Source organism: Numida meleagris, chromosome 2, assembly GCF_002078875.1.
Source record: "Numida meleagris isolate 19003 breed g44 Domestic line chromosome 2, NumMel1.0, whole genome shotgun sequence".
Taxonomy (NCBI): Eukaryota; Metazoa; Chordata; class Aves; order Galliformes; family Numididae; genus Numida; species Numida meleagris.
Window position 1 is genome coordinate 27,534,439 of NC_034410.1, and position 17,053 is coordinate 27,551,491.

The 17,053-nt window shown below is 35.0% G+C and overlaps 1 protein-coding gene across 7 annotated transcripts in view; it reads right to left on the minus strand.

Annotated features, from left to right (window-relative positions):
* DGKB (diacylglycerol kinase beta) overlaps positions 1 to 17,053 on the minus strand; it is a 347,802-nt gene that overhangs the window by 279,225 nt on the left and 51,524 nt on the right. For all 7 annotated transcript variants that reach the window (XM_021388186.1, XM_021388187.1, XM_021388184.1 and 4 more), the window contains one exon: positions 9,137 to 9,213. In XM_021388186.1, the coding sequence (XP_021243861.1) occupies positions 9,137 to 9,213 (77 nt within the window). The remainder of the gene's footprint in view (positions 1 to 9,136; positions 9,214 to 17,053) is intronic.

Consider the following 17,053-nt stretch of genomic DNA (forward strand, 5'->3'; position numbering starts at 1 on the left):
TTCACTGATTCTGAGATACTGAAATGTGACTTTTGCAAAAATATGGAGGGGGAGGGGCAAAGCAGAGACTATCCCAAGATTGTTAATACATTATAAAATACGAAGTAGAGAACACACAATCTTTCGTTGTTTAAATTATATTGATAATGTTCACATGGCAGAAATTCAAACTGAATTTTACTGATCTAAGCACTTAACGTATTTTTGGCATAATAGTATTATATAAGTACTGGTAATCAAATGAACTAATTTCTCAGATAAAGCAGCATCTAAATTGCTATCTATCAACATGAAAGCTTATTGGGGGGGGGTTATGCTCTCATAACCTGATCTTACCAAATATTCCACCTGGACAAATAATATTTGGATTAAATCAAGAGTATGGACATACATAACTGCCAAAATCTTCCCTTTATGTCTTCCATCAAAAATAAATACTCTGCAATATTTGAGAGCTGCAAGCATGTCTCTTTAAGAACATCTTAAAATGAAATGAGAAGATTTGTAGCATATTCTCACGTTACTAAAGTTGATGCTAATTATTAAAATAAATCTGGAATGTACTCATGAGGCATTGCAGTCATCATCCTAGAGAGCTTAAGTCATCAACCTAGTCTTATACTCAGCTAAGAAAAAATAAAACCTTACTAACAACAGATTTTCTTTAGCAAACTATTACACGTGTTTCAGTATGTATGTACACAAAAATTCATACTGAAAATAATTACTAAAGAATTTAGGAAAAATAGGGTAGATGTCAGGCTTCTTGACTAGAACACTGAATTCTCAAAAATTGTTTGCTGAGATTTAATGCAATCTGAACCTGAATAACTTGGACTCTTCACTTCAAACAGACAATTGTTCAAGAATATTTAAAACAACTAATTCTAGTTGGCAGCAATTCTTACTCAGCACAGAGTAAATTTACAGCCTTTAGGAAAATGTTGCTCTGCAAGTTGAATTAAGCTTTTGCTTATCCTCACTAGAATTTAAAAGTATAGCACAGAAAGAAATAATAATTTTAAAAAGAGCACAGTTATCTACTCAATTGTATATACTTACAGGTTAATACTTGCTATGATAACATTGCATAAGAGGAATCCAAGAAATTTCCATTTGTTGATTAATTCATACAGTAAGTCATGATTAAGAGTTTTTCCTATACTTTGTTTACCTGTGCAGTTTCATAAACACTAACTAGATATCCTCAGAATGCGAAACAATTTTAACCATCAGAAAAATAAAACAGAAGAACACTTTGTACCTCAGAATGAGAAACAATTAAAAACTCAGAATTAAATAGCCTGGGTAAAGCACTTTAACCAGTCTTTCCTAATTCAGCCTGAGTGAACCCATATTAAGTTAATGTATTTAGAATTAAGGCAGATTTCTTTGTAATTCCTAGATAATACCCTTTATAGGAGAGTAAACTAGACCTGCTGCATGTCTGACCAGGTAACATAAGCATTGTACAAGCACCATGCAAGTCCTTCCTTACCAACAACTCAGCACCAATTCAGCAGCTTCAGAATTCCCACTGTTATGAAATAGAGTATTTCCACATTATTTTATTTTACTATAAGAAAATAGCTTTATTTGTGTTTCTGGATTCTTTTTTTTTTTTTTTTGGCAAATAGTTCAAATACACATTAGCAAATAGTCAAATATCTCTGCTACTTCTCTCCTAACATTAATTCATACATATAATAGTAGACCAGAGACACATTCAACATTACAGAGATATGCAAGATGTGTATTTAGAATCATAGAATCACCAAGGTTGGAAAAGACCTCTAAGATAACCCAATCCAACTGTCCACCATTACCAGTATTTCCCACTAGACCATGTCCCTCAGTACAACATCTAAACGTTTCTTGAACACCTCCCAGGACGGAAACTCCACCACTTCCCTGGGCGGCCCATTCCGGCGCCTGACCACTCTCTCAGAGAAGAAGTATTTCCTAACATCCAACCTGAATCTCCTCTGGTGCAACTTGAGGCCATTCCCACTAGTCCTGTTGCTACTTACATGGGAGAAGAGATCAACCCTCACCTCACCACAACCTCCCTTCAGGTAGTTGTAGAGAGTGATAAGGGCATTCCTGAGCCTCCTCTACTCCAGACTAGAACAATCCCTGCTCCCTCAGCCACTCCTTATAAGACTTGTGCTCCAGACCCCTCACCAGCTTCATTGTCCATCTCTGAACACGCTCCAGGGCCTTGATGTCTTCATCAGTGAGAGGCCATTTATGTAACATGTAATTGATTCCTAAAAGACCCTGACAAAAGCAATTCTGAAATATTTACTAATTCTTGACAATGCTAAGGCTACCTAACTTTCCTAAATTGTCATTTATGAAATTTTAAATGTAACAAAAAGAAATCTGTCCAGAACAAAAAAAAAAAAAAAAAAAATCAATAACAACCTGCAACACTGTTCGGGAACTTCAAGTACTAGAACTTTAACCTACTTCTCTTCATGTTCAATACGAGTGATTTGAATTCATTAGTCATCAAATGAGGGCCCATCTCAAAAGAATGTGAAATTGCAACCATCTTTCATCATCATCATATTTTAAAAGAGAAAAGAGCACGAGCCTTGTTTTACCTGTCTCTTAGAAAGCAATTATGTGCATAACCTAAAAAATACTTTATTAGTAAAGTGATTCCAGAATGCTTGTTATATGCAGTGGGGAAGGAAATTGTTCTCCTCTCTTTCACCAATTAAAGGATTCACATGTACGCTTTCCCATCATAAGTACAGTGATACATATACATGGATATGCCGTAAAATCTAGTCAACACTGATTAGAGTCACTTCTCCTTCCTTAGAAATATTTTTGTTTTCTTTTTTCCCCTAAGTGTGGAATACAGCTTATAGAACTAGGATTGTTACGTTACAGTTCACAAGACTGCACCACTGGCATATTGCACAGTTGACCATCTATGATCACTTTATGCTAACTATTGTGTATAATAGCTGTATATATTAGATCTTAACTCATAAAGTTCTTATCAAAATAAAAATACTACAGAAAATCTTGGGTACAGAATTAATGAAAATGTAGTATCTTCCTTGATTTTTGGGGGGAGTCATTTTATTACAATTAAAAATACAGGAAAATACTTTTCCATTCTTGTTTAAGAAAATAATAAAAATGAGAACTTAAATCAGAGAGGGAAGTATGAAAAGAGAAGAAAGATGTCAAGGAGGGAAAGATGGACTTGTAGGCACAGAATGAGAAAGGAGAGAGAGGGACTACTAAATATCATAAAAAATGTTCAACACTGAACAGTTTTGCAGCAGAAATTATCTATCCGAAACCTCTTAACACCTCAGCGCCCTCAATACCTTGCACAAAAAGCCGTCTCACAGCCAGACTGCCAGCACTGCTTCCTGGCAGGCTTCCCAATTCTCTAGGTATCCTGGAAGCTTTTTCCCTAGAAGTTCTGCTCAGAAAGCCAGAAAAACACTGAGTTCTCAGTGTCTGAAGGGTAGAGTTCTCTGCTGGTGGTACAATTTAGTAACTTTTTTTGTAGCTAGAATGATAAAATATCCTTTGTAAGTCTTCAGATGACTGCATTTGAGTGACAGGCTTCTCCTACATATTAGATTCCTTATAATTCTCCACATCCCACTAACCTTTCTGTGAATTAGTTTCATTTTGATTTCACCTTTTCCCATTTTGTGGCACATATACTGGTTAAAAGGAGGAAGATGACTTCTCTGTAGTACCGTTTTAGATAATACTAATGCCTCCTCATTTGTAGTAGAAATACCCATAATACTTATATATCACAAAAAGGCAGAGCCATTACAGAAAATTAGTACGTCGTGTCAGTCAAAAAATGTAGCTGGATGAAACAGCACAAAAAGCCTTCATTTAGCACATACTTCGAACTGCTTTAAAATCTAACTAGTTTTACAATTATTTCAATTGGCCTGAAGACACCACCTATTCCTACAAACCTTGTCTTGTTCTCAGACTATCATAGCCACAGAAACACCATTGCAATGTTCCAGTGAAATATTTCTCTTCTTCGTGACAAAATGCAGTGGTGGTACTTTGTAGCCACTCACACTGAGCTCTTCAGAGCATATTGCACTGTGGTCTGCACTACTTCATCTCATTCAATTTCTGTCCACTTACAGACCATAATGTCATTAAGTTTTTCCAGCATAACATTCAAATTTTCTGTCAATAATTCCCAAATTTGGTTTAATCAGTTGATTTTAATCAGTATTCACGTGGGTTTTTTTGTTGTTGTTTTGTTTTTACAGTGTTATTAGTGAAAACAGTAAAATCATCTCATGACAGGTCCTAGACACAGTGTTTTAACCAGACTGCCTTCTATTTCAGGACCCACTGCAGTAACTTCCTCAACTTACTAAAAAAATAATGCTGGTTATCTGAAGTGAGTCCTCCCCTGAACAGGAAGTGAGTACTCCTGACAGCACAGTACACACTTCCAAAAGTTCAGTGGGCCTTTGACACTAGAAAGAGACAGCAAGAGAGGGACTCCTACAAAACTCATCCTTCCAGTCTCTGGATTTTTCTGTTATTCTCATGTTCCATCTGCCTTTTCCCAAAAGGAGCAGAGGCCTTTTAACACTTCTGTGCTACAAAAGAAGAATAACTAGGTCAATTAAAATAAGTTCATTCAACTAGTCCTTCTTTCCTAGCATTTTTAAATTGTATTTTTATATCTGCTTTTATACTATATAAGCTTCCCAGAAGTAGAGCCTTGGGCTGGCAATCAGCTCTTTAACCCTTTCTCTTACAAGGCCTATAAAGTCAATCTCATCATATTAAATTGATAATCACTTTGCTCTCAGCTTTGATTAGTTTTCTAGTTACTGATGCAATAGCCGTGGGTGGTATTTACTAATAAATGACATCTCAATGGTAGTCTACAAAATAAAAGATAATGCTTCTATGCATAACAAAAGGATAAAAAAAATAAAATTACTTACTTGATTAAGTATATCTTGTTTCTGTAATGCATGCAATAAAAGAAAGAAGACACATACATTAATGTAGTATAGTAACACTCAGACTTTGTTATTATAAAAAGTATTTTGGTTGAAAGGTTAGTAATGTAGATGAACAGGCTTAAGACAGAAGACAGAATATCATTATCTTGCATTAGTACATATGTCAAGCAAATGGTTCAGCTCAGCTTTCTAGTCTTGATTAGAGAGGGTAAGCAATTTATTTTTAACCATGCAATGATAGATATCAAAGAAAAAGATAGGGAATTAAGTACAATGTTTGTCCCTCTCAGCCCTGTGTACTTTGAAAAAGAAAAAAAAATTGTTTGTTGCCAAGAATGGTTGTTATTGAAACCATTTAATCAAAAATGAATGCAATAATAAACACTAGCAAGCACTGTCTCAGAAGTTTCTAATAATTCATTCCTTTTAATAAAGGCACTGTACTAATTTCCTACTTTATTCACAAACTGATGTCAGTACTTCCTAATCAGCACTACCTTGACATTATAAATACACTTCTATTCTCCACACAAATTACACTGATTGAGACAAACTTTAGTTACTAAACTACCAGGAATATTTTTGATACATCCACAGAGTCACTTTAAAAACAAACAAACAAACAAACAAACTTCAACACGTCTAAAAATTAGAAAGACTCTGGAGAAAGCTTTCTTCTTAGAACCATTTTCACTACTTCCAAAAATGCAAAAATATTTTGAAGGGGGCAGATGTTTACTGTCATGTTGCAATCATTTTGCTAAACCCGATGCTTCACCTATCCAGTCAGATCAGACCATAGACTATGCCTTGTGCCATGCACTCACTCTAATAACCTTCTGGGAAATTTTTGTTTCCCTGTTCTTTCTGAACATTTATATTTATTCTTTTTATCCAGATCCAATTTGTTGCATTCAGGAGCACTTTCCAGAACCAAGTGCAGACACGCCACATCTAACTGTCTCAAATCCATACTTGCCTGGCTAAGGGCCATCTGTATACATTTCCCCTCTCCCTACATGCATTGGTTAAACCTAAAAAACTCAAAATGGGTCTGCAAGCAAGAAATTATGAGCCACTCCAATAGAACCATCAAAAAAGGATGCGCATCTATTTCCCATTTGGTTACAGTCTTTTGCCCTGTTTCCTGATTTCTGCTAGCCTATTCAGCACTTGCCTGAAAGCGTAATGGTTGAAACTAGTTTAGAGGAATATAAAATGATGGAAAGACTGTTTACAAATCACAGCTTTCCAGTAGGGTGCTGTTAACCTACCTGTGTATCCTAACTCCGATATAAAACCCAGTATAAATTATATATTTGACACCAACATAGAAAAAGGCAGGAAGGCAGAGGTTCACTAGCATATGTAGAAGTTTCAGTAATCTACCTTAGATTGAAAGCTACCAGAGAGCAAAAGCTGCATAAATAAAATTTTTTACAGTAGGTGAAGACCTTCTTGTAATCAAATATGTCATTTCCACTAAGTCCAAAAGCTATTCATTCAATAAGATATAAGATAATGGAAAAACAAGCCAGATGACTTCAGGTAACAAGCTTCAAGTATCAATAGTATTTCTTTTTGCTATTTGTTTCCTGTTAAATCAGATCATGACAAAAAAACTGCATTAAAGAAGCAACAAAGTGAAATAAAATCCTCAACCTTTTAAGTAGGAAGAAGATAGAAAAAGTCTTAAGTTTTTTAAAAAGTACATAAATGTGCCACATTTCAAAATCTACCATACCTTTATGCCCTATGTTTCTTAGTATAAAATTGGCACCACCTTTTTGTAGGATATTGACAAGATTGGAAAAATATTTAAAACACTTGTGAGACAAGGATCTAGAATATAAAGAGCTAAAATGGAAGCATGATGTATCCTCTACTAAACACAAGAGCAAAACAGAAGTAGGATGTTTAAAACTTTAAAGAGTTATCTACAGTATGTGAAAGAGAAAAGCTGCACTGACTTATTTCAGCTGGATCATTAATTTTTATTGTCATACCATACCTACCAAAATAATGTAGGGGGGGTTTCTGCTTTTTTTCTTCTTTTTAATTTGCAGATAATAATTGCTTAATTTAAATAACACATGCAACACAAGGAGTTCTCATCTGACCAGACACAACCAACTCTCAAGTCATCCTGTAAAGGGCTTATCCATATAGCACATTGAATGGATGTCAAAAACACAGAGACACCTGGGCAAAGGCAGTTTTGTCTGACTATATTCACCCAGCTGTGGAATAAATTTCAGCCACTCTTCTTGCAGTTCACCAGCCGATGACATGAAAGCTGAACTAATAAATCCTACTAGATCCAAAATACCCATTTTCTATCTTTTTTCTCCTTTTGTTGCACTCCCTGAAGTCAAAGTGCTAAACAGAAATGTGAGAAAGCCATCGGGCTTAGCTTGGGACCAGTACTGTCCAGATGCAGTCACTAGTTTGATCACTGCTGAGGTCAGTGGAACCACAGCAAGTTGTTTGACTTGTATTCCCTCCTCCCCTTCCATCTTCCCATCCTGCTCACTGGTTTGGGTACTGTGATTTTTTTTTTTTATAATCCCTGGATGAGTCAGTACATTGGTAGGATGTTCAAGCAAACAGCTGTAAAATGAAGAACTCCAGGAAAGGTATGAAGTCAGAGAATCAGCTCAGGACAAAGTGAGTTTAGTAATTCCAGCTTTGCACAAATTCTGGCTTCAGTTAGAGCAATTGTCCTCTCTGCCCATACTGATCACTCTTCACTATGACTCAACCTTCACATGCTCCAAAACTGGAGGAATGTCTGTTAAAAGAGACTAATCCCATAACTTTAAATACTGTTGCATTATTAATATTTACTCTAAATGAAATGAACTACCTACATGAAAACATGTTATTTAAACATACAAATACACAAATACTTTACACTTAAAAAGGTTACACTTCATAGAACTGAAACCATTATATGATGAAAGAAGTGAAGATTTCAAAAACAATTGAATAATAAATTTAAGAACTTTTTATCACATATATTGACAGCACAAAGAAAGTAATAGAAATTAAAAGTAAAAAAACTTTGAAAATCTATAGGGTAAACTTTTCTAAAAAATATCTCCACATTCTGACATGAATCAATTGAAAGTGGTTCTACAGCCTACGTCACATTGAATACTAAATAAAATGGTCAAAATGTTCCCACCATTTTATAATGTATAATTTATTTAAATAAATAATGAAGATTTAAGACGATCAATTACAAAATCATACCGCTTTACCGAAATCCAAACTATTTTCTTCAGAAAGTGATTCAAATGACCAATACTACGTTTTGTAAGTTCAAAGTATAAAATAACATTTCAATATTTAATTGGTTATAACTGCCTTACTTAACAACATATTGAATATTGAATTGCATATTGAAATGTAGGTTCAAGTCATGCTCATAATGGTTAGTACATTTTTCTATTTTGAATTCTATATAACACAAGCATATTTAAAAACACTGATGAAACGGCTTTATTTAGCTACATTTTGAATCACATATTTAGGGTGTGCTAAACAAATAAAAATTGCAATTGGGGATTTCAAAAAGAAACATTCTGCTGTTTTGGTTTTTTTGGGTTTTTTTTTTTTTTTTTTTTTTTAGTGTGTAACAGTGTAATAAAAAGAAATGGCTGTAATTTATAGCCTAGAGGTAATACACACATGCATTCAATTGAATTCTTGGTTTCATAATACCAGAAAAAAAGAAATTGCCCAAAATGGAATCCCACTACCAGAAACAATGTAAGAACAACAAAGTTTGAAAAAATATCTTTGCAGATTTTAGTCATCTAAAATTTGAAAATATTCTTAATATCTCTAACCCTTAAAAAGAATTAGAAAGTACATTAATCTTTTTGGTTGTGGGGTTTATTTTTAACTTTTTTTGTATTAGTTATTAAATTGTTTATATAGATTATTAAGTAGATGTGTCTAATGCGATGTTTATAAACTTTTAGTTTTTAAAAGCATTTATATTTTTATTTCCAAACAGACTCAATTACCCCCCAAACAACTGACTTATAAAAACACTTCCATTTTAAATCCTTACAACATTTGTTAACACTTTTCCCACCACTCCCGCCCGTTAAAGAAAGAAGACAAGTTACCCCTTCAGGATTATATTTTGCTAACACACCACTGCCATGGAACTCTTCTAAGACATCCTTAATTTTCTTAGTGGAATCTAGATGAAGAATGAAAAGACAGAGAATTAAAATACAGAAAACTGATTTACATAATGTGAACTGTAATTAAAGAAACAACAAAAAACCTGCTAATAGCTTTTCTCAGTGTGCATCAGTAATTTTCTCTAGCTATATGAGAGCTGTGGGCATAAAGAAAATGAGAACATACTGTACCCTTTTAACAAATACTGTAAAAAATGGTAGGTAAACACAGGAAGCTCAGAAACAAACATTCTTTACTCCAATTCTTAACTGTTGTTAAGCAGCATATTTCTCAAGTAGTTGTTTGCAAGGACAGTTTCAAGTCCCTTATCTTGTCCTTGAAACACGAGTCATCTACCAAGCATGTTCATTGCCAGCAGTGCTACTAAACCCCAGCTGGCATAGGTGCCAGTGAGTAGAGAAACTAATAGAGGAGCCAGACAATATAAAAAAATATATATATATTCTTTTTCTGCAGACTCATCACAGAAAACAAACGTTGCTACTGAAATTTCATCTTTTACAAACCTCCAAGATATTTTAACAACTGTCATTCAGAATTACTTAGGTTACTGGCTAACAGAATCATGCTACATCACAGCAGTTCAGAAGCCTGGAGGTCTTTATGTTTCCAATTTTTGTTCTCGTTGTTGTTAAAAAATATCTACTTGCAAAAGGACAAAATGGTTATTTCAGTAAGCAGTCAATACATAAATCCTTTGAACTCACATTCACTTAGCGCGTAACCACTTATTCCACTCTAAATATCTTGGAATACAATAAAAATAGATGCAACTCAATTCTGTCTTTGAAAAGCATGATGGTTAAATGTGCATAATGGGCGTAACATTGGAGTAAATCATGAACGAGCAGATGCATTACAAAAGAAAACAGGTGTACATAATGGGTGGATAGTTATTTCCACAGCAAATCTTGGAGGGAAAGGAGAAAAACAAAAACTGGGAAATAAGAACAAAAAAATAATGAACATGATTCTTTAATTTTATATTTTTCCAGATAACATTTTTGTCATCTTCAAACAAGTATTATGTCTATGCAGCTGTGATTAAAATCAAACATTTATGCTACGTAAATTTTTCCTGCATATCACCTTAATGTAGTCATTCAAAAAGCACAGTGTATTTCATGACTGAAACACCTGTCAAGAAAAAATGTTTTGTTGGTGTAATTTCTGTTTTGGTTGTCCCAGCAAAATTGAGAGATTTCCACATTCTGGACATGAGCTGTATTTATTGCAAGCACCATGCTATACATTGCACAGCCAAGACAGAACCATTTTTCACAACCTTTTGTTCACAGTCATTCAATCATTATTTCAGTTCATGGGATAGTATCCAAACTAACATGAATTGAGATTTTTTTTAAATTACAAAAAACGACATATCGATATTTTAAGTCAAACATCAAAAGACAATCTTCTGCATGTGCAATTCCTAGCAGTCCTAATCTTCCTCAGAAAAACTAATTCTCCTTACTCAGACTCTAACAGTCAAACTAGTAGTATAAACACTCCATCTTCAGTAAGTTGACCTAAACATATGACAGTAATCTTCAAGTTTCGTTCATATTCAAGTGCAATAAGTAGAGTCTTGGAAAGTTCTGTGCCAATAAAAAAAAAATGAACTCCAGTACAATGTTTTCAGTTCTACTGACAGAAAAATTAGCCAAGTAAATGCTCTATGGAAAAAAAAAATCAGAAATTATACACAGAAATAACTATGATGCTTTCTTAATATCTTTCATAAGTTTCCCCCCAGAAAATAGTAACAATGCTAGGGGTTCCTTTTCAGAAATTTAGTCTGATCAAAATCATCTGTATACTCACTGGAAACCGGTGGTGTAAACACAAACCTCAAATGGAAACTTGTGTTCTGCCTGTTACCTCTAAATATATATGCTCTACATATCTCAGCAACTTACATTTCTCAGTAAATTCAGAAGTACCATCCACATACTAAAAGTTCTATATGAATATGGTCTTAAATTTCTTCAGATATCTCTCATTCTTTTTCAATATAGTGCATAGTCCATCACTGTAGTGCTTAAATCCCATGAATTTCATTTAATGTAAAATGCAAAATTCATTTCATGAAACCTTTTCTTTTATATTTTCACAATTTTATTATTTTTATTACCCACTAGCACAGTGCTTTGGAAATTCACTTAAAATATGGAAGACATTCAGTTCTCTCTTCCATATGGATTTAAACCCTTATATGTCAGCTCATCTCCTGTAATTTGGACAGAACAAAGCAGTGTTCTTTTAGCAAAGGAGATAGGACAAAAAGGGAAACTGTGGTTCAGGAGTCAGAATTCTCCTGGGAGGAGGTGAGCTGTGTTTTCCCAGCCCATGTCTGAGGAAGTGCAAAAAGGCTAAACATAGTGTGACAGACTGCAACTGACAAAGCTACTACTTCACTTGAGAAAAGTAGCTGGGTACTGCACTTTATTTAAAAAAAAAAAAAAAACACAAAGTCTTCAAAACAATAGGTACATAGATAACCTGAGTTAAGGTATTGTTTCAGAATAAAGGCAAAACAATCAAAATCATGACATAATAGAAATAACAGACCTGCATATTTAACAGGGAGATATTCAAAGTGTCAAAGTATCTGATTTTTTAAGAATCTTTCAGTGCTAACAAAGACACCTTTTATAATTGAAGACTAATTTACATACCAAGTTGCAAATCATTTAAGATTTAGCCCACATTAAAATTATGATTCATTTTTTAAAATGACTCAGATTTAGATGAGGAAGATTAAACACTAAGTTGAGATTGGAATTCAATGAACCATTTTTTCCCATAAATGGAAAACATCAAACAGTAGGAAAGCTTGTCCAGACTTTCTCTACACTTTCAACCACCCACCCAGAAAAATTCTTGGGTAAGAACAGAAAAGTAAGTGACCTACAAGAAGACCTTATAGCATAAAACAGTGGCTTTAAAACCACATGTAAAGGCAAATAAGCACTAGAAAACAATGGCTGGATGACAATTAATACTCTCTTGAATCCAGATGTGATTATATAATTTGAAAAATATCACAGGCAAGCATCCAAAGTCTTACAGTGATCAATTTCATAATTTATACATAAAAGCTCCAAAGTTTCAGAGATTTTCTATACCTCTACAATACAATAGAGGAAAAATAATCTTTCAATATATGATTTTCTGGCAATGACTCAAAAGCATGGCCCCAAGTTGAAAGTCCTGAATGACAGCTAAGACAATATGAAGCATGGGAAAATGCCCAACACTCTTTTGTCACAGCAATTCTTATACAGGTTCTTGTTCTATCATGAACTTTGTCTTCCTTTTGTGGATGCAATCACATAAGAAAAATGTGTGTTTGCGTATGTATATGCATACGTGCATGTATGTATACATGAACATTTTTTTCTGCTTTATAGATTCTTTTATGCGGAGAACGATATAATATTTTTGCTCAAGCTATGTCTAAGATTAAGCTAAAACTCTGCTGGTCTACAAATGCTAGTATATTAAAAATGTTGAGCCTGCTAACAAAGCTGTATGCATCAGCATTTTTCACTCTCAACAGGAAAAGGTTATTCCAGTAAAAAGATGGTTTTTGCAGTATGATTCTGCATCCTGCAGTATGTCTGTGCTGCTAAGAGGTTCTGGTGGTTGACACTGAACCATCAGAAATTAGTAGCATAGGTAGGGCTGGAGACTTGCTGCTTGAAGCTCTTAACATAGTAGGTCATACCTTCATGTTGGTTTATGAAGAAGTCTTCTGACACAAATTTTACAAAGGAAACGTTTAAATTCATAAGTGGAAAAATGCTCAATTTGCAATTTTCTTAGTCATTGTTTTTTGCCTTTTTTTTTTTTTGCATCTGATATCACGAAACTTACTGTCACCTTGATAACAGCTGCCAGGCTGGGAAGGCAATCACAGTCCAGTGCTGTAAAGGAGATCTCCCCTCACTAGTCATTACCAATGACTGCAGTTGGACTTACTTAAACTGGAGAATTTGAATGATAACAACCTCCAGCAAATCACCCTTCTACTGAATTCTCTAATGAACAATCAGCAAAAAAGCTTCTTAGAAACTCAGGCAGAACTGGATGATGCTGCCTAAATAAATATGGTGGCAAACAACTTTTGCAATAGGAGGTGGATGAAGAGGTAAGTAGAGAGATATGGACGGCAACCACTGCTGCAGGGAGGGACAGCTCCTGCTCCAGCAGCTGCTAAATTCAGAGCTTCTGCCAAGCACAAGAGCACAGCATTTTGTCACTCACCCTTCCCCATGGCCTCAGTGATGCCTCTTGTTCTTCACCTAAAGATTGGTACAGACACCGAATTTCTTAATGACATCACTAGAAGGAAGATTTATCAATTTTATTCCTTGCTAAGTGCTAAATGATACTTAGATGATCAGACTTCTTCATGAAAAAAATACAAATACTAACAGCACGTGCCAGCATATCTTTAGTCCAAATTAACAGAAAATATCTACCAAATCCCATTTCCCTATAGCAGATGTTCAAACAGAAGCACATGGCAAACAACAGAGAACTGGGGGAGAGGAGGAGCCTGAATTTTGCCTGCCAGTACGTTAAAGTTTAGAAAGGAAGAAATAAGTAAAGAATAAAAACATACTCCAGGACTTGAAAGGAGCTGCGTGTAATTGCCCTGAGTACTTAGAATTATTTTGAGGAGAAAAATAAAGCCAAGTATTGCCCTTCTTTTGTATTTTAAAACAGTTTTATAACTATCTTATTCTGCTTCTTCTTAATTCTTTTGCCTTCAAATATTAAGAAAATTAAGGTTGAAACAATCTGAGACATCCTCATACAGCAGCTCTGAAAGCAAAGTTCAGTATTCCAGGGTGCTGTGATGGCTAGAGGCTCCTTGGGGCCAGGACTGCGCAGTTTTCCTGGGACAGCAGGGCAGGGTCTGGCAGCCAGGGCCTGTCCATCTACACAAGCCAGGATCAGGACAGGCTGAAGAATAGCCATTGCCCCGAGTATTGGGCATCACTCTGTGAAAGGGACACACAAAGCTAGGGCAAGACATCAGTCCATGGGTGGGCCAATCTTTTCAAGGTCTGTGGCAGGGCAGGGCTGTGGGGAACCCTGTTGTAGTCCTTGGGGCATCAGCAGAGTTAATTCAGTAGCTAAAATGGGGTTCTGGACCACAAATAAGGTGCAGGGAACTCCTAAGGTTTTGAAAGAGAGTCCTTGGGCTTTCAGAGACAAAGGGAGGCTTGGTCAGGGATAGTGAGGGCTGGTAGTTCCCTCAGGGCCTGGGGACAGTGTTCCCTCATCCTAAATTCAAGATGTGAGAAAACCGTAATACTGCAAGTCATTCTAAAACTCAACTTTGAAAAGCAGTATTTATGCATGTAGTGAATACGCAACACTACCCTGCCTTGAGAACAGTAAGGACTAAATGCCTCTGGAGACCTCTCCAGTCCTGAGATTTTATCATCTTGTTTGAGCCCCAAAGCCAATACAAACATTTGACAGGTATCTTTGTGGTTCTTTCTCTTTTCTCATTTCCTGCTTACTTATAGCTGGTCACGCTATCTGATACAGCCTGACAACTCATAAGAACAGTGATGAAACGATTCCCTATTACATTAAATTAAGGAAGAAATGTCATTGACAGTATATTTCCATCCCAAACTAGCTGTAAGTACTTACCATGTAGCTGGGAAGAATCAAATCAGCTTAGCTTGAAATCTACCACACATTATTTCTAATTTTAAGCAGAAATAGGGAAATGGCTCTATACATTTCAAAAAACTTATATTTTTTTAAAATAAACATTTTAGAAACACAGTAGTTTACTTCTTTCTGTTTCCATCCAAAATTATTCTCTGTAAACTATAGTATCTAGATTTTGTATTCATTATCTGGTAACTTGAAGTTTAACTATAGCTTCAAGTGTTATTGAAAAGGATTAAATGTATAGAGTATATCCTCACACATTCACGTACTTGAACACAAACAATTCTATCAAAAAGTAAATTTTTTGTAATTATAAAAATAATAACTCAAGTGAATCAAAAATGGTACAGAACTCTTCACAAGGTTAAAATTAATTATTTTGCATAATTCAGCATATACTATGACAGAAGTTATAAATATTCATAGCAGGAATATTTATAATTTAATATTTATAATTTGAAACATTCTAAAATGGAAGTAGTTATTGACACTTCTTCATGGTTCACTGTAATGCGATGCAAAGTGCAACAAGACAGCAGAGCAGCAAGGTCCCAGGGCACAGCGAGTGAGGATCCACTCAGACATGACAGCAGCAGGCACAGAAATAAAGAGAAAGAAACTGCTTATCTTCAGAAGTCTTGTAAGGCCCTCAGGTAGGCAGGAATCTGCAGATGAGACGCCCTCAACTCCACTGCCAACCCTTAAATAAAGCCTGGGAAGGGGTGGATCCTGTCTTCACCCCTTTGAGTCGCTCAGATGCATTGCTTGCATCTGAGTTCCCCTGGGTTGGCCCTGCCTTCCTACCAGGTGCTCAATCACTGCTTCAAGCCCTGACTTAGTATTTTATAATTTTTACTTTGTGGACTGTAGTGGAAATGCTAAAAATAAAATAAAGAAAACATTACAAAGCAACTTTTCTACAGCTCTTTGGATAGTCCCAAGATACATTTCAAACTGAGATGCTGTTCTTACTCCTGACTTTTTCCCTAATGGTAGCTCTCTGTTTCTTCCTTCAATGTGAACACAGAGTTCCTCAATACTCATACACAATTTTTTTTTTGCATATTTACACATATTTCCCAAACATAAAATAGCCAAATTGGTTATACAGTACCAATATATATGTAGATGTTATAAGCTTCAGAGTTAGAACATACGTCACAAAATATCTCCCATCATATGAAAAATACTAACCGTACAAAAGAAGGAACCTGTGAAATACTTCAAGCTAACACATTTAACCCACTCAGCATAAGGTAGAGTCAAAACTGGTAGCATATTTTACCTAAGGTACCATTGGCTTCCTCTAACCATGTACTTTTATTTTAAAGGTCTTGGGAGAAGCACTTTAAGTGTTACAATGAGTAACACAGTTTGGGATTTGTTTGGGGTTTTGTTGTTTTTTTTTTTTGGATTTTTATCTTCCACCCTCCTCCATTTCTTTATAATCAGGCTGTATTAACATCCGTTTCATTAGAAGATACAATTTAAAATATAGATCTGGTTCTTCCATTTGTCCATGCAGCACAAACAATTCTTGAAATGGTTTTATACTCCTGGCTTTGTTTTTTTCTATTTTTTTTTTAACCTTCTTTTTTTTAATCATGTTTCCTGCTTTCAAAATATCACTTTTGGTTTACTCTTCCTCGTACAAGGAAAGGTTTAAAGGTTAATGCAGTGGCAATTCTCGATATCCTACGTGCTGAAAGTGTATTTTTGAGATTATATTTTAGCTCGGTAGAAACGGAACCAGAACTGTTTTCTAGCTTTAACATGAAAAGGCTTTCACCTAAGGCAATCTTCTTAACATACAACAAATAACCTCTGAATACAAATGCTAAAATAAGGGATGAATTTTTAAACAAAAAAATTCAGCTCAGTTTAGTTTTGTCTTTCAGATTTCTGATGCATTCACTCTCCATTTCAAGATGTATTTACTATTGAAATGAAATGTTCTCCAAAAAACAAGAGCTGCAGCTCCTGGCCTAACAATTCTGTTATTTTTTATCTCAGGAGTAGAAGCTTTAAAGTCAAATGCATATTTAGGCCATAAAACCAGAAGAATTAACAACACAAGTACAGCTTTCCCTGGATCTTTTCAACCATTACTGAGGAATACAAAGTGAAGGTCT